Raw genomic sequence first — 27,378 nt, 5'->3', positions numbered from 1 at the left:
GTCCTGAACAAGTCACGATCTCAACACATTAGGTTTTTGGGCTGGGAAGATTGGCATTAGAGGGGCTACTCCAGGGAATATGAAACTGTGGGCAATTAGGTCTACTACTGGTGTGAATCCTTGTATACCCCGAAGTTTTAATGGATATTGAGGTAATTTGGGAAGAGCTTCAGTTATGCCTGTATAAGTTTTTTTGTAGGTTTTGCATTTTTATTCTCCCTATATAAGAAGTAGCCAAGTTTTAGAAACCTTGATTAAATCAGGGGACTTTTGTTGGAATTCCTACTCTTCTATCAAGGACATATTGTAAGGAATATGAAAGTTCAGGTTCAGTCTGGTCCGAAATCTCTAAGGTAAGGTCTCCATTGGAGGCAAAATGTATTAGCCCTTTTAACTTAGAAAGAAGATCTCCACCTTATTGATTGACTGGGGTTGTGTCACATAGCAAAAAAAGAGAATGTTTTTCAGTAAAAGTGGTATCAGAGTCACTTGTGCTTGTTGAGACAGAAATTCTCTTAAAATTTTACTAGATACCTTCACTATGGAAGCTTTTTCACTCTGAAGGATTTTTTTTCCTGAAGGATTTGTTGTCCTATGAGAGTGGGGTTTATTTATTTATTTATTTATTTATTTATTTATTTATTTGAGAGTGGGGTTTAAAGTAGCAAGTGTGGCTCTGACATCTACTAAAATTTAACAAGGATTCCCACTAATTTTAATTGTAGTTCTCTCTTAGCAGCTTATGAGAATTATTGGTTGAAACCTTGGAGTTCCAACAACTCTGGGAGAGACTCATTTGGGGGCCTTTCTATGGGGATAATTATGAAGGCATTCAGCTCTGTATGACCTGAAATATTTGCATAGAACCTTTGAGAACAATCTTTTTCCCAGTGTCCCAGTTGACTACAAATCAGACATCAATCTGTGGGCCAGTGTTTTGAGGATGGATCCCTAGAGGGTGCAATGTGAGAGGACCCATGTTAACTAAGGTCTCTGGCCTTGGACCTGTTGTAGTTGTAAGGCCAATAGTTTCATGGACTTGTGTTTATGATATTGTTTCAAAGTCCTTTCAAAGTGTTCAACTATGGCCATAAGTTCAGTCAGACTGGTGGTCCCCATCGCATTCTCAGCCTTTTTATAAACCCACTAGTTTCAGGAGGTAATCCATTTACAAATAGGGCAGCTACCATGTCAATCTGAAATGCCATAAGAAGATGACTTCCAAATGGGCTTAAAGTCTGCCATAGATTCATCTTTCAAATGGGGAACTGCATCTGTCACCAGTAGTTCCCAGTATGGAATTTGAGGAGGAATTCCAAACAAATGGGGAATTATAGGGCTAAATTGCTAGCATTTCTCAACGTGGAGTCTGGGTATTGAACCCAGGGATGGGTTTTCAATAAAATGGGGAATTGTTGTCTCAACGACTAACAGTTCCCAGTGAGGAATAGGAATTCCAATCAAATGGCATCCTGCCTGGAAAGCCAATTAGACTGGGAGCAGAAGTCAGAACCAAAAGGAACTTACCCACGGCACTTGGAAACATCAAGAAAGACACAGAATTCAAAAGGGTTTGTGGGTACCATGATTGTGTTTCTCATGGTCCCAAAAGCTGTGGGAAGACTCCTTCTGTCCTAATGCTGCCACCAAATCCATTAAAAAAAAAAAAACCTTCAACTGAGTAGATTTGGATACCTAATTGATTTTATTCAATAATTCATGAATCAGGAAGCACCTCATCTAATAAATAGGAAGGAGCTCTGAAGAACTTATGATGAAAGGCTTTTAAAAGCAGAAAGGGGGCAAGACAAGAAAAATAGTGTACTGTTTCAGGCAAGGTCACCTTCCTTTTGGGAATGAAAAGGGGTCTATTAGGTGGATTACCTCACTAGTGCTGAGTAGGTAATTCCAGGTCAACTGGTTAAAGGCTCCAATCCTGGAAGAGGGTGAAATTCCAGTTAGGTTAGGTATTAAGTCTTGGTTTGCCCATGCAGAGCTTAGAACTAGCGACTCCATTTTGGGTCTATGTCTCTTTTTAAGAGCACTAAATCCAAAGCAAGCAAAAAAGGGAAGGAAATAGGAAAGATTAAAACAGAAATAAATGAAACACAATGAAAAGAGAAAAAAATTGAAAAGTAATGGAGAAAGCTAATGAAACCAAAAGTTGATTCCTCGGAGATAAAATTTATAAAGAGAAAGAGAATAGGGACGTCTGGGTGACTCAGAGGTTGAGCATCTGCCTTTGGCTTGATCCTGGAGTCTGGGATCCAGTCCCACACAGGGCCCCTTGCAGGGAGCCTGTTTCTCCCTCTGCCTGTGTCTCTGCCTCTCTATGTCTCTATGAATAAATAAATAAAATCCTTTAAAAAAGAGAAAGGGAATATATCTTGGCTATGAATATACCCAAGAGAATTGAAATTACATATTCACGAAAAAGTTTTCACACTAATATCACAATGATCTTATTCACAATAGCCAGGTAGTAGAAACAACACAAGTGTTTAACAAGTGATGAGTGGATAAACAATGTGGGATATTTCTCCATAAAAAGGAATTGAGTAGTGATGCATGGCTGCAACGTGGATGGAACTTTAAAATATTGGGCTAGGTGAAAGAAGCCAGGGACAAGAGGTCACGTATGATATCATTTATATGAAATGTTCAGAACAGCAAATCCTTATCAACATAAATTAGATTATAGTTGCCAAGTGCTGGGCAGGGGGAGGAGAGAGTGGGGAACAGGACTGCTAATGGATACATGTGGTTTCTTTTTGAATGATGAAAAGGTTTTGGAGTTGGATGATGGTGATGTTGCACAACTTTGTGAGTACACTAAAAAACACCGAATTGCACATTTGAAAATTGTTAATTTCGTGGTACATGAATTATAGCTCAAAAAAAAAAAGACATCTAGAATAATTTTTATGGAAGCAACCCAAATGTTCGTTCATGATAAAAGGATAAATAATTTGCAGTATAGTCATAAGACAGAACAGTGTAGGACAGTAACTATGAACCCATTACTAGTACGCTAAGTAGTATGCGTGAATCTTACTAAAGTCTCTTGAGTAAAAGTGACACAAGAGGCTGCATATTCAATAAATCAATTTGAGTACAATTCAAGGTAACTAAAATTAATCCTTAGAGTTTAACATCAAGATAGAAATTACACTAGAATAAGTGTGATAGAAAGTGGTTAGAAGGGGGTTAGAGGGTGTAGGTGAAGTTCTGTTTCTTGGCTTGAGTGGTAATTACACAAATATACTTATTTCTGAATTATTCATCAAGTTATATGCCTAGACTTTCTACAGTTTTCTCTGTACACATTATATTTTAATACAAATTTAAAATATTAAAAAACTAAATAATATCCTTCACCCATACGCAGATTTTCCCCAGCGTTTTCCCCCCATACTTTCTAAGGAATATGCTGCTGCTATGTGTGTACTTCCTAAGCCAAACACAACAAATTTGGTAAGATGTGATGACTTGCTGCTGAGTGTCATTTCTCTACCCTGTACTCCACCTTCTTAAGAACTTACAACCTGCTTTACTTTTTGGCAGCACAGTTTCCATCTCATGTTCCTTCTAGACTAAGATCAGATCTCCGACAAAGAAACATATCTACTCTATATCCTAAATCATGAAAAAGCATAGGTCGGGAGGACAATGAACTTTTGTTTAAAAAAATAATAAAATATTTAAAAATAAATTTCTAAATGTTTGAAGGTGAGCTTCTTTGACCTTTTCAAAGGACTTGCTTTTTTCTCCTTGCAACACTATGCCATGTGGTGTAATTTCAAAAAGAGGCAATGCTGTGCATAAGGAGCCTTCCTTGACCCTTGTGAGAAAAAATAAAAAGAAAAGAAAACTATTTCCATTTTGAAAAGATCTCTTATTTACTTTGATCTGGCAAGAGATCCCCCTCATCATTTCTTTTTTTCATAAGCAAGTTGGAAGGCTCCTTTTACCCCTTGCAATAGACAACACGCTATCTGATAAAAAGTTAAAGCTCTGAATGAGGAAGGGATTAACTTGATACTTGGTACTTGAAATAAAACCAGTTTATTTCCAGCATGTCGACTAAGGGAAATAGCAGCATAAGAAAAGGATTAAAAAATACACAGAGACCAAAAAATGTAAGGTCTCCTCAGCCATGGTAAAGGTTTATACCTGACTTTAATAGTAATGGAAAACCATGACAAGTTCCTAAGCAGAATGACACCATCAAACTTGCATTTGACAGTTTCATTTTGGTCAAAATCAAAATAAATATTAAAATCAAATAAGATGGGACGCCTGGGTGGCTCCGGGGTTGAGTGTCTGCCTTCGGCTCAGGCCATGATCCTGAGATCCAGGGGTCAAGTCCCACATGGGGCTCCCTGCGAGGAGACTGCTTCTCCCTCTGCCTATGTCTCGGCCTCTCTCTGTTTCTCATGAATAAATAAGTAAAATCTTTTAAAAAATTTAAAAAAAGTAAGATTACCACGTAACTTCAGTGCCAATTTTTTTTTTTTTAAATCAATTGTAATCTCGGCAACATAAATGTCATTTGTAGGGGCACTTGGGTGGCTCAGTGGTTGAGTGTCTACCTTTGGCTCAGGTCTAGATCCCAGGGTCCTGGGATCGAGTCTCTCTCAGGCTGCCCAGAGGGAGCCTGTTTCTCCTGCCTATGTCTCTGCCTCTGTGTGTCTCTCATGAATAAAAAAAATAATAAATAAAATCATAAATAAATAAATAAATGTCATTTGTATAAATACTGTGTGTAAAATATTAGTGAACAGAGTGGTGAATAACACTAGATTATCATTTCTAACACCTCCCTTGGTATTTCGGTAAGATACTGATGTGTCAAAATAGGCTAGTTATAATTCTAATATTTGGTTTACATTCAAATTGAGGTACTTCTTTGATTAACAAAGATTTTCTGGAATTACTGTTACAAAGCCTTACTTTAGTTTCAAGGAACTAGGAATGGCAATATGTCAAAACCGTGGTGTGTTGGTATGCCACTGGCATATGTACAAAGATAAAATGGAATGTAAATCAAAATTGTGATTCACTGTAGACTGTCAGATGTGGTTTCCTGAGATAAGAGAATCCCAATGGAAATACCAAATTAAGTACACACACACATACACACACACCCCCACAATGAATCACGACCAATATTCACTCTGTGTGAAAGATAAATAAGTAAATAAATGAAATAAAATAAAATTATAACAACATCCACAATTTCAGTGACATTGCCTTTGGAACTCAAATGTGCTGTTAATATTTGGCAGAACTTCAAGCAGAGCGTATTTTTAATATCCAAGTGATGTAAATATAAATGGGTTAACAAAATCTGATGCAATGCCATTGTGCAAACTGCCAATATCTCTCATAAGCTGAGCATTTTCTTTACTATGGCAAAGAAGGCCGCTAATAGAATCATTTTTCTTCTATTCCTTGATGGACTCAATGGTTTCATTCACGGAACTTCAATAGAGTTAAGACCATTCCATGAACACTAAGATAAGACATGGCCACGAGACAAAACCAACACATAGCTATAAATATTTCCTCTGAGCATACCTGCAGAATAATCTGACCTTAGATTCAAATCTAAATATAATTGTAACTCAGAATTTAGTACGTCTGTATTTTTTTTTTTTTTAATACAGGATGCATGGGTAAAATGTGTGAGGATCATACCACATTGTGTATACAGAATTAAATCTTGAAAAGCTTTAAGGATGCTTGGGTGGCTCAGTGGCTGAGCTTCTGCCGTTGGCTCAGGGTGTGATCCTGGGGTCCTGGGATTGAGTCCCGCATCAGGCTCTCCAATAGGGAGCCTGCTTCTCCCTTTGCTTGTGTCTCTGCCTCTTTCTCTGTTTCTCTAATGGATAAGTAAATAAAATCTTAAAAAAAAAAAAAAAAAAAGAGAAAAGCTTTAGCTAAGTCCAATTTTGTTAATTCCTATAATTTAAGTGTACTAATGGGCCTAATAACAAATAGTTTTGTAAAGAAAATTAGCACCTATGAATTTATCTTTGTGGTTAAGTTACTTCTATGTATCGGAGCCATTTTATAAGCATATAACATTTTAGATGTGTCTCAAGATTTATTCATCACACTGTCAGTAGGAACTTTCTTTTAAAATTCTTTGTATAGAATATCACAATAGTTGGGTGATTTAGGAATATGTCAGAGATATTGTGGGTTTGGCTCTAGACCACTGCAATAAAGCGGATGTCACATTAAAGTGAGTCAGATGATTTTTGTTTTGTTTTGTTTTCCAGTGCGTGTAAAAGTTATGTCTATTATATACTGAAGTCTATTGAGTGTGCAATAGCATCATATCTAAATGCAATATACATACCTTAATTTAAAAATAACTTTATTGTTGGGGTGGTTCAGCAGTTTAGTGCCGCCTTCAGCCCAGGGTGTGATCCTGGAGACCCGGGATTGAGTCCCATGTCAGGTTCCCTGCACGGAGCCTGCTTCTCCCTCTGCCTGTGTCTCTGCCTCCCTCTCTCTCTCTCTGTCTCTCATGAATAAATAAAATAAAAAATCTTTAAAAAAAATACTTTATTGTTAAAAATGCTAGCCATCAACGGTGCTCTTAGCAAGTCATAAACAGTGACCACAGATCACTGTAACAAATCTAATAGTAATGAAAAAGGTTTGAAATATTGCAAGAATTACCAAAATAAGACAAAGAGATACCAAGTGAGCAGATCCTGTTGGGAAAAATGGTGCCGGTAGACTTGCTCAATGCAGGCTTGTCATGAATTTTGAATTTGTAAAAAAACACAGTATCTGTGAAGCACAATAAAATGAGGTATGCCTGTATAACAGTAAAATAAGAGTCTCTTCCCTGTGGTGCTATGATTCTAAAATGTTAACATGCACGAAAACATATTTGGCTTTGACTATACCTTATGTTAAAACTCAAGAAACCAATACCTATTAAATGTAGATTTATTTTCAAATATTACTGTAAGAAACCGTTTGTAATCTGTTGACAATTATTTTTGCTGGAAACCCATTTGGGTGACTAAATTGAATCTAACCTTTGCAGTTAAATTTTTCAGCAGTTGCTTAATTTAGACCTAACAGAGTATGATTGTAAAAACACAAGTCCCATTACCAAACAAAAATGAATTCAATCTTATACAAAAGATACTGCATAATTTGTTCCTTAGGATTGTACAATTTGAGGTAGAAAAAAAATCGCCTTTTTTGACTTATGTGAAAACTAGTTGTAGAGAGAAAATGGAATTTTAAGAACTGTTTGTAAGCAAAACTTGAAAGAAGAAAGAAAATAGCAAATAGATAATGAAATTTACAATTAGATGTAAATAATAAAAAATATCCAGTGTTTAGTGGATGTATATTCCTAAACTTATTTCTACTCTTTGACCTTCCTAAGTGCATTCTGCACAGAACTTAGAAAGTTGATTATCTGCCACTAGAATTGAAGAGACTGCAAAGTGGTACAGAAGTCTTACTAGACTATGCCTGAAGATATTTAAACTCTGAGTATTTTGTTAGGTAAAATTTCCTTTTCTAGTATGAATTGGAATTTTCTGCTAGCCAAAGATATCATGAGGATATTTAATTTGTTCTACTCTTTAAAATGTAGATTAAGAAAATCTTTTCTATCTGCTGTTTCATCTATTTTTAAAAATTACATTAGGAGGCGTATTTTCCAAATACAAGTAATCGAATTCTAAATACTCAACATGTAGGGATCCCTGGGTGGCGCAGCGGTTTGGCGCCTGCCTTTGGCCCAGGGCGCGATCCTGGAGACCCGGGATCGAATCCCACATCAGGCTCCCGGTGCATGGAGCCTGCTTCTCCCTCTGCCTGTGTCTCTGCCTCTCTCTCTCTCTCTGTGACTATCATAAATAAATAAAAATTAAAAAAAAATAAATAAATACTCAACATGTAAGATGAATTTACTTTAACAATTAAATGCAGAAGTGTTTTAAAAATAGTCAATTATTCCTGATCAAAATTTGATCTGTGTTTGTGCCTCTTTTTAAACACGGTCCCATAATTACGAGTAGCTGTAAAAGAAGTATCAGTTTATACGGAAGTTGGTGTCTTGCGACATGAAACACAAGTATCTTCATTTAAAAATTCAAGTTGTTTTCAGTTTACTCCTAAGACAAACCGATCTTTAGAAAATCAGAAATACTCAAAAATTAAATAAAAAGATCATTTTTAGACCCGCTTTTACCATCAAAAGATTAAACCTTATTTGATCTTTTCGCAGTGGATTTATAAAATACTAAGAACAGGACATTACCAATTCTAAACCACTTTAAAACATTTATTTTTACGGACTACAGATTTTCACTTACAAACTTAAAAATATTTAGAAATTTGAAATTTTTAAGTAAATGTTAGAAAGGCACATTTATTGAACTGGCTGTGCACGCCAGCAACAAACTTGGCAATGCGTGTGGGTAGAGGAAGGCAAGAATAGAAGCAGTGGCTCAAGGCACCTTTGTAAATTAGCTCTTACTGGAATGCTTATCAGAAAAGCAAAGATTCTTCTTATTTATCAAGGCACTTGGGCATAATGATTAAATTTTCTTCAAAGGGTGAACTTGTACTGCCAACTAGGATGACTTGATATTATCACACGCACAAAATTGGGAATGAGCAAAATTCAAATAAAAGAATCAAGAAAATCCACAGGATTATATATTTTTGCAAACTGACTTTGTCATTTCTTATGGTAAATATTAAAAATAAGCTATTTCCACTAAAAAGGTAGAATACGGTGTCATGAAGCTACAGCTACAATTCATCTAGACATCTGATATTATGTCCTATTATTCCCTTGTGTACACAGCAGAGAACTCAGCTCCCTGATATTATCTTAATCATCCATTTACGAGCATTATGAAAAATTGTTCAAATATTTGGACACTTTGATAGACTGGATTATCCAGAAAGAGATGTCAAGGCTTGACACACCTACTACACTTCCCAGGCCTGTCGTTCTTCTTAAAAACTCTGTTTTTGAGGTATAAACTTCTTAACGCAGTGATTCCGAGGCCCAATGAATTAGAGTTGGCATATGAGTTTCACACAGATTCTTACAGTAGGTAGGTTATTTACCAAACATATTAATGAAGCTTGAAAACTAAGATACTTTTGAGGAGATTTACTATAGGTTGTGGGCAACATACTTTTGTCAAAGACAAAAGTCTTGTTAGAAATTATTCAGAATATAAGGCTCTAGATGTAACTGAAGATGATACAGATTAATTGCATGCGTGTATATTTGAGTTCTCAAAGTGTTTTGAATCATAACATTAAATCCACCTAAGTAAAAGACTGGAAATTCTGAGTTTAAAGACTGAACTTTGGAATGACCCTCAAAACTATAAACAAAGTGAGAATACGGGAGAAAAAAGTCTAAGATTTTGTTCAATGTAACAAATCTATACAAATGAAAAAAAAAAACAACCCAAAAGGAAAACAGACTAAGATCATGAAACATTCAGTTCACAAATATGAAAACACAGATGGCCAACAAATAGGAGAAATGCTGTTTAACTTTTGTAGTAATAATAATAATAAAAAAAGTGACCGTGAAATGTTTTGCTTTACATTATCATTGTGAATTGGCTAACAGCTTAAACAAAATTTCTGATTCTTGAAGTATATGGAAATGGGCGGCCCTCCATACTGGTAATGGAAATGGAAATGGCACCACGTTTTTTGGAGAGCACTCGGGCAAAATTTATCAAAATTATTTTAAAAATCGCTGCCCTTCTGAACATTAATTCCAACGAATTACAGATTTTCTTCAGAAAGTAACTGGATATATCAGCATATATAAGTTTGCAAGGATGTTTATCTCCAAGTTGTTTATGACAGAAGAAAACAAGAGGGGGGTTAGGAAACCATCTACAACTTTTATGTGTATCAAGAGGAAATGCATTATAGTACAAACAGAAACAGTGAAGGAATAAGACTCATTAAAATGATAATGCAAATAATTATTTGTGGATATGGAAGTGGACTATGGCATATTGTAAAATTTAAAGAGTAATCTGTAATAAGGTTATAAGGATTCCACTTTTGTTAAATTACTATGTGTATATGTCTAAAAAAAATTGAGGGGATACGCAACACGTTTAAAAAGACGATTTTGTCTGAATAATAGAATTATACGTTGCTGTAAGTTTTTGATCCGTAATTTTTTCATTGTCTCAAAGAGACTTCTAACTTAGAAAATGTGCTATGAATAAACCTGTAGTTCATACAAAAATAAATAGAAGCAGATTTTCTCATTCTTTCATAGCTAAAGTATTGCCAAAGAAAATATTTTAATATAGCTTTTGTACTGGTAATATACGAAACAGAAGATTTGAATATATGGTTACAGGAAACCTCTAAGCAGAGTAAAAGAAAAAAATAAAATAAAACAGCAACAACAACAACAACCACAAAGCTATTTTCCAGACACCTTTGGTAAAACAGAATTTTAAAAGTAATTATTTAAACGTAAATAAATAACTCTTGTCTCCGTTTCCAAGGTGGATTTCAAATAGCGCACAGTAAAAATCAAAATAAAAAAACCCTCTTTTTCAAAAAGTATAAAACAAAGATGAATAATAGAGATCAAGGAAAAGAGAGAAAGAGAGATCTGAAAATGGGATTAAAAGTTATTCTAGAAAACAGGCAAATTGATGTAATTTCAATTTATCAGAAAATCAATTTAGCGAGCTTCTGATAAATCGAGGCCAAAACTTAATGGGTTATGTAAATCTCATGTTCTAATAAAAAGAGACATGAGTCCATAAAAATAAAGAAACATACTCTTCTGAACCCTGAGATAATATCATTACATCGAACATAAAATAGAGATCGAAAAAGAATTGTTGAACTGAATTTCTATATTCTCTATATTTGACTTTTATAATACTGGTGTCTGGAAGAAACGTAAGGCATTAATACTAACCTGTATCGATTTGAAGAGATTTAAGACCAGGCCAACTTTTTGTCACCTTAATTGATACAAATTTATGACTTAAGGAATGTAGAAGTTCAGGTTTTACTATTCGAGTCCTAATGTTGATAACTAGCAAGCACATAGATGACAGCCTGCCAACGGAAAGAATAGCAAAATATCCTAGAAGTCAGGTTTGTAGGAAACCTTAAAAACCTCCACCATTAATTTCAGCCATCAGAAGAACAATCATGTCAGGATATAAATTCAAAAGGCATTCAACTCTTTCCTAGTACTTTAAACATTAATTCAAAATATAACTAGGTATTGAATTTATACTAGCAAATCTTAAACCTTTGGTTTCTTTAAAAAGCTCCGACGAGAACCTAGAAAATATCTATTTGGAAAAATAAATTACTTTGCAATCCTTCGGCCTAAGAACTGGTTTTTAGCATGTTTTCACAGAAGAAACTAAAGCTAGCAATAGTATTCAAATACGAAAGAAGACAGGGGCTTGCGGTTCCACAGTGCAGTGGTTATCACGTCTGCTTTACACGCAGAAGCTTCTGGGTTCGATTCCCCAGTGGAACCAGATGCAGCTGCACTTCTTTAAAAAAAAAAAATAGGACATAAACTCTAACAACTACCTCCTTTCCGATGGTTCAAAACGTAATAAAAATATATCTAATTATGCTTATTGCTACGCATCCTAAATCAAAATCAGAGACAATATTGTAATTGGAAGGGGTGCCTCTGTCAAATGAATCCAGCTTGCAAGATTCATATTTTGTCCCCCCACACGAGAAAAATAGCTTTGTCTACAAAAACTCTTATCGCAAAGTCTACTGGCCTGAGCAGCCCTCTGCTGGGATTTGCGGTCCTCTGTGGGGTAACTGGGGCAGAGAACAGCAGCCACTGTGCAGGCCTGCGGCTGCAAAGGCCCTGCGGCTGCAAGCCCCTGCGGCTACAAGCCCCTGCGGCTGTAAGCCCCTGTGACTGCAAGGCCCTGCGGCTGCAAGGCCCTGTGGATGCAAAGCCCTGTGGATGCAAGCCCTTCGGCTACAAGCCCCTTCAACCGCAAGCCCTGCGGCTGCAAGGCCCTGTGGCTGCAAAGCCCTGTGGATGTAAGCCCTTTGGCTACAAGGCCCTTTGGCTACAAGGCCCTTTGGCTGCAAGGCCCTTTGGCTGCAAGGCCTTTGGCTGCAAGGCCTTTGGCTACAAGGCCCTTCGGCTGCAAGGCCCTTTGGCTGCAAGGCCTTTGGCTGCAAGCCCATTCGGCTGCAAGCCCCTGCGGCTGCAAGTCTCTTCAGCTGCAAAGGCCCTTCGGCTGCAAGGCGTTTGGCTGCAAGGCCCTGCGGCTGCAAGGCCCTGTGGCTGCAAGGCCCTGCGGCTGTAAGGCCCTGCGGCTGTAAGCCCCTTCGGCTGCAAGGCCTTTGGCTGCAAGCCCCTGCGGTTGCAAGGCCCTGTGGCTGCAAGGCCCTGCGGCTGCAAGCCCCCGTGTCTGCAAGGCCCTGCGGCTGCAAGGCCCTGCGGCTGCAAGGCGTTTGGCTGCAAGCCCCCGTCTCTGCAAGGCCCCGCGGCTGCAAGGCCCCGCGGCTGCAAAGGCTCTTCGGCCGCAAGGCCTTTGGCTGCAAGGCCCCGCGGCTGCAAGGCCCCGCGCCGACAAGCCCCGCGTCTGCGAGCGCGGCGCCTGGGCCCGTCCCGCCGTCCTAGGGCCTCTGGGCCAGGGCGATGGACAGCGGCTTGGAGCCCAGCACGCGGCCGTTCATCTCGGCCAAGGCCCTGGCGGCCTCCTCGGCGGCGGCGAAGCAGACGAGGCCGAAGCCCCTGCTCCGCCCTTCCTCCCGCATGATCTTGACCCTGCTGACGGCCCCGAAGCGGGCAAACTCCCTGCGCAGCCCGTCCTCGTCCACGGCGTCGTCCAGGTTCTTGACGTAGAGCCCGGCGCCCTGCGCCCCGCGGGGCCCGTCCGGGGGCCCGTCCCGGGGCCCGTCCCGCGGCCCGTCCCGCGGCCCGTCCCGCCGGCGCTGCTCGAACGCGCGCCGCAGCTCGGCCTGGCGCTCCGCCTTGCGCTGCGCGCGGCCCACGAACAGCGGCTGCCCGTCCAGCCTGCGGCCGTTCAGGGCCTCCACCGCCCGCCGGGCCGCCTCGGGGCTCTCGAAGCTCACGAAGCCGAAGCCGCGGGACCTGCCGCCCGCGTCCGTCATCACCTTGACGCTCAGGGTCTTGCCGTACTCGCTGAACACGGCCCTGAGCCTGGCGTCGTCCATGCGGCCGCCGAAGTTCTTGATGTACAGGTTGGTGAAGTCGCCGGCGCGGGCGCGCAGCTGCAGCTCGGCCTGGCGGGCCTGGCGGCTCTGGAAGCGGCCGACGAAGAGCCTGCAGCCGCGCAGCTGCGCCCCGTTCATGTGCTCGATGGCGCGCTCGGCCGCGCTCGGCTCCTGGAAGTGCACGAACGCGTAGCCCCGCGGCCCGCGCTCGTCGCGCACCACCTTGGACGACAGGATCTTGCCGAAGGCCGAGAAGCGCTCGAAGAGGGCCTTGTCGTCCACCGAGCGGTCCAGGTTCTTGATGAACACGTTCCCCACCCCCGACCTGCGCAGGTGCGCGTCGCGCTGGGCCCACATGAGCCGCAGCGGCCGGCCCCGCAGCACGTCGAAGTTCATGGTGTCCAGGGCGCGCTGCGCGTCCGCGAGCCGCAGGAAGTTCACGTAGGCGTAGCCCAGCGAGCGGCGGGTCAGCAGGTCCCGGCACACGCGGATGGACAGCACGGGCCCCGCGGCGCTGAACTTCCTGAACAGCGCGTCCTCGGTGACCTCGGCGTCCAGGTCCCCCACGTACAGGGACGCCTGGCGGTACTTGGCGGCCACGTTCATCGCGCCCCGCAGCGGAGCGGTGCAGGCCGAGCTGGCGCGGCGTGCAAGGGGGTGCAAGGGCGTGCGACGGGGTGCAAGGGGGCAGCTCCTGCAGGTGACGGCAGGGCTCGCACCTGGGGAGCGCAGGAAAGAGAAAGAAAAAAAAAAAGAAAAAAAAAAAAAAAAAAAAAAGCAAGCTCCCTGCCTCCCCCGAGCTACCAGTTCTGCTTCAGTGAATTTTGCAATCTGCAAGGCAGGCTCCGGGGGAGGGCGACGGCGAGGGCGAGGGGTTGGGGTGCGTGTGCGGGGGGTGCAAGGCGTTGCTTCTGCTTCCCCCCTCCCCGCCCCCGCTCCCCACCGATCGCAAGGGGCGGCCCGGGCCTCCGCAGTCGGACGCTTCTCTGCACGCACGCGGGCCGCTGGCTTCGGCATAAAAGCAGGCCTCTCCCGGGCTCGCTGCAAAGTTACGGGCGCCGCGGGAGCGACTCCACAAGTGGCGTTGCCGGCGGCTGCTCGGGGCGCGCGGGGCGCGGGCCGGACCCGAACCCGCCCGGGCCGCGGTGTGCGAGCGCGCGGGGCTGGGGCTGGGGCTGGGGCTGGGCGGGGGCTGGGCTGGGGGCTGGGGGCTCACCCGGGGCTGCGGCCGGCGGGGGACCCGGAACTCGCGCGCTCAACTTCCCGCTGCCAAGCGGGATGTTTGTCTTTTTAATATTTTTTGGAGGCTGCGTGCCCCCCGCCCCCCCCGTCCCCCCGCCCCCGACAGCTGCGCGGCCGCGCCGAGCGGGGGCGGCGACCTGGGTGGAGAGAGGCAGGCGCTGGGAGGGGCCCCGGCAGCCCCCGCCCGCAGGCCCCGCCGCAGGCCCTGCCCTGCGCGCTGCCCCGGGGTCGAGGCCCGACGTCCGGCCCCCGCCGCGCCGCGCCGCCAGCTGCACAAAGCCCGAGGCTCACTTCTTTATTTCTATTATTATTCTCCCCCCCCCCCCCCCCCCAGGGCCGGCTTTGCAAGAACGTGCATCTCAGGAGATCCGCGAGCGCGCCCTTTGCAAGCGGAGCTTCTCCCTGAGGATCCTAGGACCGCGGCGGGTTCCCTCTTAGAGACCCACGGCCGCCCCGGGAGCTCGGGAGCTCGGGGCCCTGCTCGAGGGATCCCCAGGCCCCACGTAGGGCCCTTCAGAAGTGGGTTTGCTCCGCATCTACCCAATGTGTTGAACGTGGTGTTTACTTGGCCTGAGGCTGGTTTTCGTGCCCAGAGACCTGGAGAGACAGTGCCCGAGAGAGACTACCCTAAGGAGTCACTGGATGGACAGGTTTGGAGAGGTCCAGCCCATTCCTGACAGTCAGAGGGTTTTTTTTTTTTTTTTTTTTTTGCATTAATGACCTTATCTCCACTAGCATTTAATAGATTGCTTAAGATCATTCTCGTAAGACTTTAAGATGCGGTGGATCAGCTTATAGAACGCCGATTTAGTGCTTTTCAGACTTCCATGGACATAGGAATCGTGCACCTGGGGGATCCGGTCTGAAAGCAGGTTCGGATTCGGATTCGGGGACGTGGAATGGACTGGAAATCCCATTCCTAAAAAGCTCCTGAGTGAGGCGAATTCTGCTGGTCTGTGAACTATGCTAAACAGCAAGGCTTAAAGCTAAGATGCCCCATAGTGGCGTCTTTTCTAATGCAAGGACTAAAAACACTATATTTCTCCTTCAGAAGATAATGATACTCTAACAGTGTAGTGATACATTTAAAAAAAAAAAAACACTAAAACTGGAGTGTGATTTTCATTATAAAATCCAAATTGCTTTTAACATATCTAAAATGGAATAAAGGGTCCGTGATTCCTCCCCAATTCATCCCGATTAAGGGCTTCTGTTTTGTGAAACTTATGGTTACGTGTTGCTCCTGTACTATTACTAGTTCAAATAAATAATCTTTTCTTTAACCATATCTTCAGGGCTTCAACTTATAAAAGGAAAAATGACCCGTTGTATAGTTGGTAGATACATCAGTAGATATCAGCAACATTCCAGTACGTGCTTGGAAAATTCAGACACTATTTGGCATTATTTAAGGTAAATGAAAGCATCTTCGCATTCAGAATTATCATTTTTTAAAGGAAAGTTCCTGATGATATATTTCATCATCACGTTCAGAATTCTCATTTTTTTGAAAGAAAGTTCCTGATTATATATTTCTTAAGAATTTTGTCTCAGGACTTCTTATTTCTAGGAAAAATGCCCAAGATCACATTAAGGCCTTTGTACAGTAGTCATTCAGGTACCACAAGGTATCCAAATATTTCAAGAACTCACGGGCTTTTCATTTTACTTGATGTGATCCTTGCTCAACGTATCGTGAAGAGTGAGGAAGAGTTTGCAGATTCAGGATTTAGAACTATATTTTTTGTCTCTAATCAACTGTGTGCAATAGGTACAAACCTCAGTTTGTCAAATTACTACCAATCATGCTCCTTCCTGTTTATTCTACTCATTATACTGTTTTTATTTTATTTTTTTTATTTTTAGATTTTAACAAAGCAAGCGTTTTACGCGTCTGTGATTTTTTCCCTCTCTTTAATTCTCTAAATCTCATCTTTTTCTTTTGTCAGTTGTGTTCATTCACTAATTCCTTAATTTGGGTGGTCTTTCCACTTGCCCTGTCTTTCCATTCTAGCTGCCGCTGTCTTTGCCTCATGTCCTTGTGTATTATTGCGTGAGTTTTATTCATTCATCTTCTTTTGCCCATATGCCAGTCCATCTATACGCCAGTCCATCTTGCATTTTGCTGCCAGAATTAATTTTGCTAACGTTTCTTCCATTGGATTTTAGTGAAAAATAACAAATGGCTTCCAGAACTTTGCAAAGTCAGTCCCATCCTCGGTAAGTAGATCTCTGTCAAGCTAGTCCTTCATCTGTTTTGCATGCACATGCAGTTCTTTTATTACCCAAATTTTGTCATCCTTCAGCTCCATTTGTGACATTTTTTTTTTTTTCTCTCAATAGTCCAGCTGACTGGCGTGGATTACTTCTTTCCTGAAACAATTTATTTAACATATCCATTCCACCCATGAAACTCATTTTGGCATGAGTTCATTGGCTTTGATGAACCTTGACACAAAAAACGATGCCGCCTATGATGTTGTCTTACCCTTTCCTTAGCCATCGTTACACCTGCGTGTGGTGTCGACTTGAGCATATTTCAACTAATTGCCACTATTTTGCCTCATTTTGAAGTAAGTTGTGATTTTGTCAAACTTCTGTTTCTTTTAGCTCAATTGTCCCTTTCATGTACAGATTTGTTACGTGGATGGCTCACAGAATTAAGCGGGAAGAAGGTGCCGCTTTGCTTAAATGACAGGAAAACCGTCGATCTTTCTATTCGTTGATAGTGATATCAATGCAGGTTGTTGCTTACTTTGGTATTTATTTTGGGAAACTGAATTGAGAGCTATTTTGAGTATGAAAATGCCTTTTAAAATAAAAAATCTGTTGTAGTAATTAGAGCAAAGTAGTTTCTGACATCTGTTTGCATCACTGCTCTGTTGTACTCAACTATTAATAAGATTTTCCTTATTTTTTGCTCAAAATGATCTTCAGTGTCTTAATGAAAATAATTGCATGAGTTAAATTTCCTTTTATTAAATTTTGAAAGTGCCATGCTTAATATTTACTCCAAAGTATATTGTGTCTTTCAGATTATTTGGGTTGCATTTCATTTGACAATTATGCTCTCTTTCCAGTTTTAATTGCTTTCTGATATATATATATAAAAATTTTTTTTACTCAAATATACTGTTGACTTCTTTAGCATGCTCTCTTTCCAGTTTTAATTGCTTTCTAATATATATATATATATTTTTTTTACTCAGATATACTGTTGACTTCTTTAGCATGAGGATTGTGATTTACATATCAGAGTTAACCTCCTCCACGTGGGTCATACTGAAACATCACACACAATAAGCAATAAGCAATGTTCGATTACTACTAGATACTGATCAAAAGTTCAGTTCGATCCTAAATATCATTTATTAGTAAGATATCAGCCATCATTGCAATAAAACCGAAGAAGATAGCATCTTTCTGCAAAAGTCTCACGACTCTTATTAGGGGAAAAAAACAAACAAGTTTATAACAGTGTAAAACCAATAATCTGAAATAGATAAGATGGAAATTTAGCACAAGAGATATTTGCACCATTCTGTCTAGGAAGGTAAAAAAAGCCTTTGCAGAGAAGATGGCGTGTAAAACGATTTGGGAGTCTTTTTGTGAATCCCCAGAAAACTCAGGGATAAGGAAAGTTAGTAGCAACCAGTATCCATTTAATATTGTGGGAATACAAAGTGTGAAGAAGGAAGTGGCAGGAATTGAGGCAAGAGAAGACGAAGGCAGTAAGGCAGAGTGCCTCACATGCCAGGCTATGACACAGACCTCATTCTGAACGGGAACTATTGGAATAATTGATCAAAGTGACATGTTAATGGAACATTTCAGAAAGGTAATGTGAAGATAATATGAAGTCTCGGAGTCACGGAAACAGGAAGCAGGAATAATGGAAAGAGGCATAATCATGAACCATTTTGAATATGAAAATGCATTTTAAAGTAAAAATCTCTCATACTAAGTAGACCAAAGAACTTTCTGAAGTCTTCTTGAATCATTGCCTGAGGTAGTTGATCCCTTAGGATAGTTCTAGAAACTGAGAATATGGTGATTATTGAGACAACGGGTGGTGAAACACAGGAAAGCTGCAATCTGACTGCCCTCAGATGGGTGCCCAAAGCCCTTTCATTTTTGTCACTGTGCCTTCCCTACTTCACTTCCGTCCTTGCTCCACATGAACTCTGACTTCATCTTATGTTTGTCCCATATGACCAAAGCCTAGAAAACTGTTCAGTCTGTAGGCTTAGATCCTTCGGAGTTCCTTTGTCCAAAGCGGTAAGACTTGTTCTCTGTCATCAGTGCTGATCATTTCTCATAACGTCAATCCATTGTGTTATTATGCCAAAATCTCAACCTCACCAGGGGTAAAGTTAAGGAAGAACAGAGGGATCTGAAAGGGTCAGAACATACCCTTTGGCCAGCTCTCTTTTCTTAATGGAACCCACGTGCCGGTGCAAAAGAGAATCTTTGGTGCTTTGACCTTGATGAAGAGAGAGGGATTGGAGGCTACTTACTAGCTGACTCTTCATACCAGGAAGGTCTACCAGCCTTCACCGAGACATTCATCTCCTTACTGGCCATTCACACAGAGATGACTTTCTGACACCCATTATGGGGAGCTAACTGCCATCTCCTTTGGACAGAGATCTTTCTTGCTCATCGTTCTAGTTTTTACTCATCTACACTGCAACCCTTCTCATCAGTCAGTCAGATTCCTACCCAGAAGGCAGTGTCCCAGTTTTCCTATATAGGCTTAACCTCATAGGTCTCTGTACATTAAGATATATGGAAGTGAGGCAGTAGAAGACATGGTCCAAGATTGACAGGGCTACTGGGAATCGATCTTTAGGCGTTGGCGGAGTTTTCCTTCTCATTCTCCTTCCCTCCTTCATGTATACCCCTAAAGGGGTACCTTACTAAGTACCGTGAGCAGGCTGTTACCAGTGTAGAGTGGAGGATTATTATCTGCCCCTGGCCTGTGCCAGGCCTACTTCTGTAATTGGGTAAAAACATTCTGTGATGCAACAATTTGCTGCCTAAGCGTAGTTTCTCGCTATAACTAGCAAACTCAAATACTCAAAATGCCTTCTAGTGATAAGGTTCCTTTCCTGTAGTTTGCTAACTTCTGTCTTCAAAGTAAATTCTTTTCCTTAGGTAGCAATTCCTGCCATCTCGCCTAGGTGTGTTCCTGCATTTCCTGATACTTGCTATTCTGTCAAACTGTCAGAACTAATCAGTTGGCTCAGGAACTGCCCTATTTAGATATTTGCTATGTCATGTCCTCCTTATTCGATCCCATTACTACATACAAATGAGCCACAAACAGGCTCATTATGGTATTTTTTTTTTTATTTTCTGTCACTGCTTCTCCCCACCAACACACACGCATGCACTCCACACCACCATCACCGTCTCTAAAATGTAAATTCTAGAGGGCAAACACTGTATTTGACTTAGTCACCACCCTATTCTCTCTCTCTCTTTTTTTAATTTTTATTTATTCATGCAAGACACACACACACAGAGACATAGGCAGAGGGAGAAGCAGGCCCCATGCAGGAAGCCCGACATGGGACTCGATCCCAGGACTCCAGGATGGCACCGTGGGCCAAAGGCAGGCGCTAAACCACTGAGCCACCCAGGGTCCCACCACCACCATATTCTCACTGCCTAGAATAAGAGCTAGCATGCAGTGGGTTCTCAAAGCATATGTTTCGAGCGTCGGTAGACAATTATTATTCACAGGCCTCTTAGTTTCTGCACAGCTTGTCAATAAAGGCACTAGAGTTTAAATTATGTTCCAGACAGCTTCGAAAGATAGAGATAGTGTTCCTCTCTGAGGCAAAGTGCAGGTTGATTCACAGCCTAGCAAGACAGAGGTACCGTCTCTCTTTGGAGCACGAAACAGGCATGTTCCCTCTTCATTATAAAACATTTAGGTCTTCTAAGCACTGGGTTGCTCTTCTTTTAGGGAACTTGCTATGGGGTGTTGGTGTCACCTGGATGTTCACACATCACCATATGGGGAGCTTGGGCTTGCAGAACTGTTACACACACACACACACACACACACACACCCTGCTATTGTGTTTGCTATGGTCAATACTATGAATAATAAAGTCTTCATCTCTCACCCAGAAGCATGGTTTATTCTACCCACCGTTTTCCCTAAAATGGTGACAAGCTAAACTTGTAGCTTACAAGTGAAGGTGAAATCTCAGATTCTCCATAGTTTTTGGCAGTTTTAGTGATGAGAATGGAATAGTGACATAGCCACAGCTCTAGAGAAAGGAAGGCTAAGAGCCTCACAAATGGATTAGTGGGATTTGAGGGAAGTCTATGAGTTTCAGCAGCAAAAAGCATTGATCAAATAATACCATCTATAGGACAAAAAAAAAAAAAAAAGGCTCCTCAGTTTCTTGGCTGTTAATGGGAGGAATTGGGCAGGTCACTTCAGGGTAACAGTAGGGAAATAGGTATAAAGTCAACTGCCCAGATGGTGCCCTGACTGTTAATTTCTTGGGGAGGCAATTTCCTCACTAATCTGGTAGTCAGCCTCACGTCCGTCCCTTTGAAACAACTAATACTAAAATTACTCCAGGGCTGGCACGCTGTTCTGATATTTTTTCAGACAACAGTTGCAAGAACTTGTATCTTCGCTGAACGTGAAAAGAAGGAAATTCATATAAGCTGCTCTTATAGTCCATCATGCCAACCTCAGATTCATTTGAAAACGAGAATAAAGGATCTCAAGTCGTGTGTGTGTGTGTGTTTGTTATTCAGCAGGTACTGACTACTAGAAAGCAGCTTTGGCTTCCCAGATTTTCCTGAGGCAGAAGAACTCTTGTGGGAAACTGCCGATGACTAATTGGCCAGAATTCATGCTCTTACTGTCCTGATGGCACTTGAGGAAGATGAGCCACTGGAGAATATGTTATTGATTAAATAAATTGTATACAAGTTCTTGCAGTAACCCCCTTTCCACTGTTTTGCAAAAGTCCCCTAGCTTCTATGTTAAAACAAGGTGAAAGTGAAGCAACAAAGGCCTCAGATTTATCGCTTTAAAAAAGCTACTACGCTGGGGATCCCTGGGTGGCTCAGCGGTTTAGCACCCGCCTTCGGCCCAGGGCGTGATCCTGGAGGCCCAGGATCGAGTCCCACGTCGGGCTCCCTGCATGGAGCCTGCTTCTCCCTCTGCCTGTGTCTCTGACTTTCCCTCTCTGTGTCTCTCATGAAAAAATAAAAAATCTTAAATAAATAAAAAAAAAAGCTACTGTGCTAGGAGGCAGGCCCACATTGGCTAAAGTACACAAGGCCAGCAGCCCCAGTTGCAAATACTTTGGCTGTGGCTGTTAAATAGGTGTCCTCCAAGACCGAAAGAGATGGTGGTAGTCATTAGGAACATACCTCCTGAGAGAGATCTTCGAGCAGGCTAAAAGTACTGGAAATTCATTTAGTTGAACCCCAGGCTGCTATCACTCCACTTGAACCTGATAACAAATGCAAAGCCTTATTTTATGGCAAGGTGCTGTTTTCCTTATATGCAAACCCCAATCCTTTTCTCCTCCTCTACCCCCACCTCAATCACTTTCATGAGAAAGATAATTAATGAGTGGCCCAAGTCTCCCCTGTCCCCAAAAGGGAAACCAGATGTCAAATGGGGCCCTTCAAGCATGCTGAAGTATTTTAGGGGAAGGGAGAGAGTCAAATTTCAATGGCTTTATTGATGCCCAAGTCACAATCCTACTTGCTCCTTTGGAAGGAGGGAGTGCCCCAATCCAACTGAAAGGTTTGGGCATTATTCATAGTAGGGAAGAAAAGCTGAATGGACCTTGTGGGTCATTTAGTGGTGAGAACACAATATACTGTTTCTTTTGATTTTACAGCTGGATTTACACTAGGAATTTAGGTGCCAAGTGGACATTCCTACCAATTTGGCAGATTAAAGACAACCCTCTTCAGGAGCACTGCCCTTTGGACATAAATAGCTGTTTCTTATTGAAACATCTGGGACTCTCCTATAAATGTCCTTGTTAAGGGTCATTGACTCATGGGACTGATAACCATCAAGGTCGTGATTGAACTTGCAATTCTCTGATTGCCGCCAATGCTGTGTGAATCCATCGTTATATTTTATATTTCGTAACTATGTTTCCGATTCGGGAAAGGTCACACTGCTTTGAGTTTTACCCAGTCCTGGAAGCCTCTGTCAGGGTTGTCCTCTCCTGGAGCAGTGCACATACCACGGACACATGCACCACGTTATAGTGTTACTGTTCAAGCTCAGCCTGCACCATTGTGACTATCATTGTAGCCCCGGAAGCCAAAATGTCTTATTTTTGTGTGTGTGTGTTTTTTTTAAACCAAGAATATTTAGTTTGACCATGGAATCTATTTTCTTCCACAAAGCCACTAAGCAACGTGTTGATATTCATGGTGTTCAGTGTGTTTTCCATAGTCTGCACTTTCCACAGGTATCTGGTGTTACGGAGAATTAGAATGTCCTTCTCAAAAATCAACTCAAAATGATTCTGACTCTACTTTCTTCAACTCCTCTTGGTCCAGATCTTTTTATTAATTAATTAATTAATTAATTTATTTATTTATTTATTTATTTTTGGTCCAGATCTTTTAGTCAGAGATTTTAATCACTGAATATGGCTGTCCACAGCAAGTGATCATCTCTTTTGGCCACTTCCTGAGAAATGATCAGGGTCGACGGGATGGGTTTTTTGGCCGAGTATGAATAGTTGGCGTTCTGCTCCATCCCTTCCTGACCACGCTGGTGTAACTTTCCCTTATTGTTATCATCAGGCCACATGGACTAGTTAATATACCCTCCAAGTGGTAGCCTGGCCAAAAGGAATTCAAGGGTTTCAAACTCTCTTCTAATGCAACTACTTGGATATCCTTCTTAGGCATATTTTTAGACCATAAGAATAATGACAGAGGCAGCCCAGGTGGCTCAGTGGTTTAGTGTCACCGTTAGCCCAGGGTGTGATCCTGGAGGCCCAGGATCAAGTCCCAAGTCGGGCTCCTTGCATGGAGCCTGCTTCTCCCTCTGCCTGTGTCTCTGTCTCTGTCTCTCTCTCTATCTCTCATGAATAAATAAATAAGATCTTAAAAAAAAGAATAATGACATAATGACCATTTATCAATTGAACACTATCCTAGTAGTAGTAGTATTCGGCAGTACAATACTCACCAAGTCCCTTTATCGTGGTCCATGCCAACCAAAAGAGGGAACATTGTCTCTCAGGTACTTGGCCTTTATGGATAAAAAGTCTGGGTGCAAGTAGAAGATGATTGGGAAATGAATCAAACTACAGATCCAGAAATGGGACACAGCAATTTTGTGGCAAAAAAGGAAGAGCATCAACCTAAGTACCCAGCAAATATCTGGGACTCCAAGAGATATGGTGATGGGACAAACGTCAATCATCTCTGCCTTTCAGAATCATCCCAGACGCTTGCTCGTGAAGAAAAACACCCTGGTGTGCTGCTCCCAAGGTGTGGAGAGCACTTTAAGTGTCATTGACTACTTTGTCTTCCATCTCCTATCACGTGGCTCTGACCGTGATTCAAATGCCATTAACCCAATACCCTTAAGCTCATTGTAAAGACTGTGGAAAACAGCAAGAGATGGTCTTGGCTCCTGGACTTCCTGTGTGAAACAACTGCCACCATCTCAGATGTTTTCCCTACTCCCTTTTCTGTGACGGTTATTCAGTCATTCCACGTAGTAGATGAATGCCACAGACCAGGAGAATGGGTTGGACTGGCTGTTGCCAGACAGTTCCTCAGAAACATAACAAAAAAACAAAAAAACAAAAAAAAACAAAAAAACAAAAAAAACCAAGCAAACAAAAACCTGCTTTTTGAACTAAATTAGAAATGCTAAAGATGCACCAGCTAGAGAGGAGGACACATCAGTGGCACTGTCGACCTGTGACCCTGACTGATGTAAATCCCATATAAGGGCACAAAAAACTGTAAGGACACTCTTTTTCCTAGAGGTACTATGTGGATCTGTGGGATTGTTCTTCTGTTTAGAAGATTGGCATTTGGGCAGCCTGGATGTCCCCCCCTCCCCCGGTTTGGTGCCACCTTCATCCCAGGGTGTGATCCTGGAGACCCGAGATCAAGTCCCACAAGGGGCTCCCTGCATGGCGCCTGTTTCTCCCTCTGCCTGTGTCTCTGCCTCTCTCTCTCTCTCTTCCTCTGTCTCTCATGAATAAATAAATAAAATCTTTTTTTTTTAAAGAAGATTGGCATTCACTTGCCTCTCCCCTGAAAACATGGTATCTTGCACCTTAAAAATGGTCCTTAAGAGACCTTCATGTGCTTAAGGAAATAACATCTGTATATCTCACAGCTGTCAAAAGACCGTGGAGTGTTCTCCAAAATGAAGAAATTCATGGATATTTTTCCCAGAGGATGAATGATTTGAAATTTATATTGCAACCTAGAGACAATTATCCCTATATCATGAGTCATCTGATTAGAACTGGTGGTATGACATTTGTTCCTGACTTTATCTGAAGTGATTAATTAACAGCATTTTGGCCCTGGAAGACACTCAGGTTAGCTTCAATTCACTTTTCCAAGTTTGTTAATGATAACAGAATTATCCAGACTTTATCCTTCCAAAAGCCAAGGTACTTTCTGTATAATCATGTGTGCATCCTACCATACCAGGATTAGTACTCAAGCCAGTTGGAGAAAAATAAAAGAAGTCATTCTCCATCTAAGGTAGAGCTGATGGTTTATAGGAATTGTTCAGTTGATTGGGTCCAGAAGTGTGGTATAAATGGTTGAGAGTAATATTATAAGTTTATCTCAGCTTGTTGTTTGGAGTCCTGTTGGTAGCAGCCTTAATATCAATAATAAATATGAGACAAATTGAGTGGATCTGTTCCAGCTTCTGTTGGTTAGAGTGGCCAATCTACTCTACCATGATCACTCAGAAGACAAGATGGTCTAGAAGAGATGGATATTGATCAATCCACTCTACTTCTGATCACTCAGAAGACAAGATGGTCTAGAAGAGATGGATATTGATCAATCTACTCTACTTCTGATCACTCAGAAGACAAGATGGTCTAGAAGAGACGGATATTGATAAGGAGTGACTTTCCCTGGGTCTTTTGTGTCCCTGAATGAAATGTGAGGAACGGCCCCATCATGGTTCCAAACTTTTCAAGGATGTTTATATAGTGAACAGCCTTGGAAGATAGAGATGGTGTCTCTATCCAAGGCGAAAAACCAGCATTCTTACTGTCCTTCATAAAAGATATCAGCTCTCTAAGCTCAAATTTCTCCCCCTTTAATGAAAACTACTCAATATTTAGGGATCACGTGACTCTTTTCATATAACCCTTTGGTAATTGTGCTTCGGGAACGAGCAGAGGAAAATGTTTACCCTCCAGCCACTGCTAGTACGATGAGGGGTGAAGTCCTTTGTATCTGATCCAGGGATTTGATGTCTTTGGCAGCATCCATGAAGTGGGGATGCTAACTTGGGACTGGAGTACTTTGCAGGTAGGGTAAAGTCAAAGCCTTCACAGCTGTTGACACTGAACAAATACATGAGTTAAGGATAACCTCCTTTCCTGAATTTGGAGGAAGACATCACTAACCTCACTGACATTCTTTTTTCTTTCTTCTCTGTTACCAGTCAGTATACCTCTGCCGTCTCACACTGCACTCAGCACCACTTCTCCATCTTCACTGGCCCAACTGTGATGCGCTTAAATGCAATCAGTAAGGCTGCAAGCTGCCTGGGATGTGGCCTTTAGCCCATGTCTTTTGTAAGTTCTCCATTTTGAAGGTTTCCATGGGTTTCCTTAGCCCTCTTCCTTCCTAATGCCCTTAGCAAAATTAGCATTAGCCTCGCAACAAAATTGAAAACAACTTGGATTTAGAGTACATTTTTGGCATTTTCTACTCATCAAAAATGTACTGAGGGATATTTTTTAGCCTGTCCACCACAGCATGAGCAAAAGCCTCTAAAGTCTCCATAATCTTGTTTTTCAGGCTCCGGAACATTTCACTTTGGTCTCCAAACTCAAGCACTGCTACGCGAGCTCTATAACCATCCTGGGCTTTTATGACGTGAAGGTATTGAGGAGATTCTGAATTGTTTATATTATTTCCTTCCTAAGACTGAAAGCTCATGGTTTCTTGGTGGATGGGGTATAATTCAGGATTGACTGGAATTCTTCCTTAATTTCTCTCTCTCTCTACATACACACACACACACACACACACACACACACACACACACACACACACTGGAATATTACTTAGCCATAAAAAAGAACAAAACTCTGGCATTTGTCATGATTTTGTTTAGAGTAACATAATGTTAATTTAAAAAATATTTTATTTATTTGTTCATGAGAGAGAGAGAGGCAGAGACATAGGCAGAGGGAGCAGCAGGCTCCATGCAGGGAGCCCAGTGTGGGACTTGATCCCAGGACCTCAAGATCATGACTTGAGTCAAAGGCAGACACTCATCCACAGAGCCACCCAGTGCCCACATTATGTTACTTTAATATTTCATTCTTAAAGAGCCTGCTCCCCCAGGGATGAGGAGAGGAAGAACAAGGGCTTAAAGAGACAGAGAGCCTAGACAGCCACACCATTATTTGGATAATTACCAACGATGACCTGAGTTAAGACAGCGGCATTGGGAAGTAAAATAGCTTAAAGTTGTTATATATACAAGAGATCAAACTGACATATAATCTGAATTATATTTTTTTTTCTAAAATTACTCTAAGAAAATGTTAATATTTAACTACTAAAAGCAACTATGTGTTGCATATCATTTACGCCCCCCAAACTGTACATTTGTATATAAAGTATTGAGCACAAGGGAAGAGTACAACAAACAGT

The 27,378-nt window shown here is 41.8% G+C and overlaps 1 protein-coding gene across 1 annotated transcript; it reads right to left on the bottom strand.

The window, feature by feature from the left end:
* Positions 1-2,632: 2,632 nt before the first annotated feature.
* On the bottom strand, positions 2,633-14,541 carry LOC112931604 (polyadenylate-binding protein 4-like). Its single transcript, XM_072755248.1, has one exon. The coding sequence runs from the start codon at positions 14,248-14,250 to the stop codon at positions 12,673-12,675; it is 1,578 nt and encodes a 525-aa protein (XP_072611349.1). The 5' UTR covers positions 14,251-14,541; the 3' UTR covers positions 2,633-12,672.
* Positions 14,542-27,378: the final 12,837 nt, after the last annotated feature.

This window comes from Vulpes vulpes, chromosome 4 (assembly GCF_048418805.1).
Source record: "Vulpes vulpes isolate BD-2025 chromosome 4, VulVul3, whole genome shotgun sequence".
Classification (NCBI taxonomy): domain Eukaryota; kingdom Metazoa; phylum Chordata; class Mammalia; order Carnivora; family Canidae; genus Vulpes; species Vulpes vulpes.
Note: the sequence above shows the minus strand (reverse complement) of the source record. Positions and strands in the feature narration are given on the sequence as shown.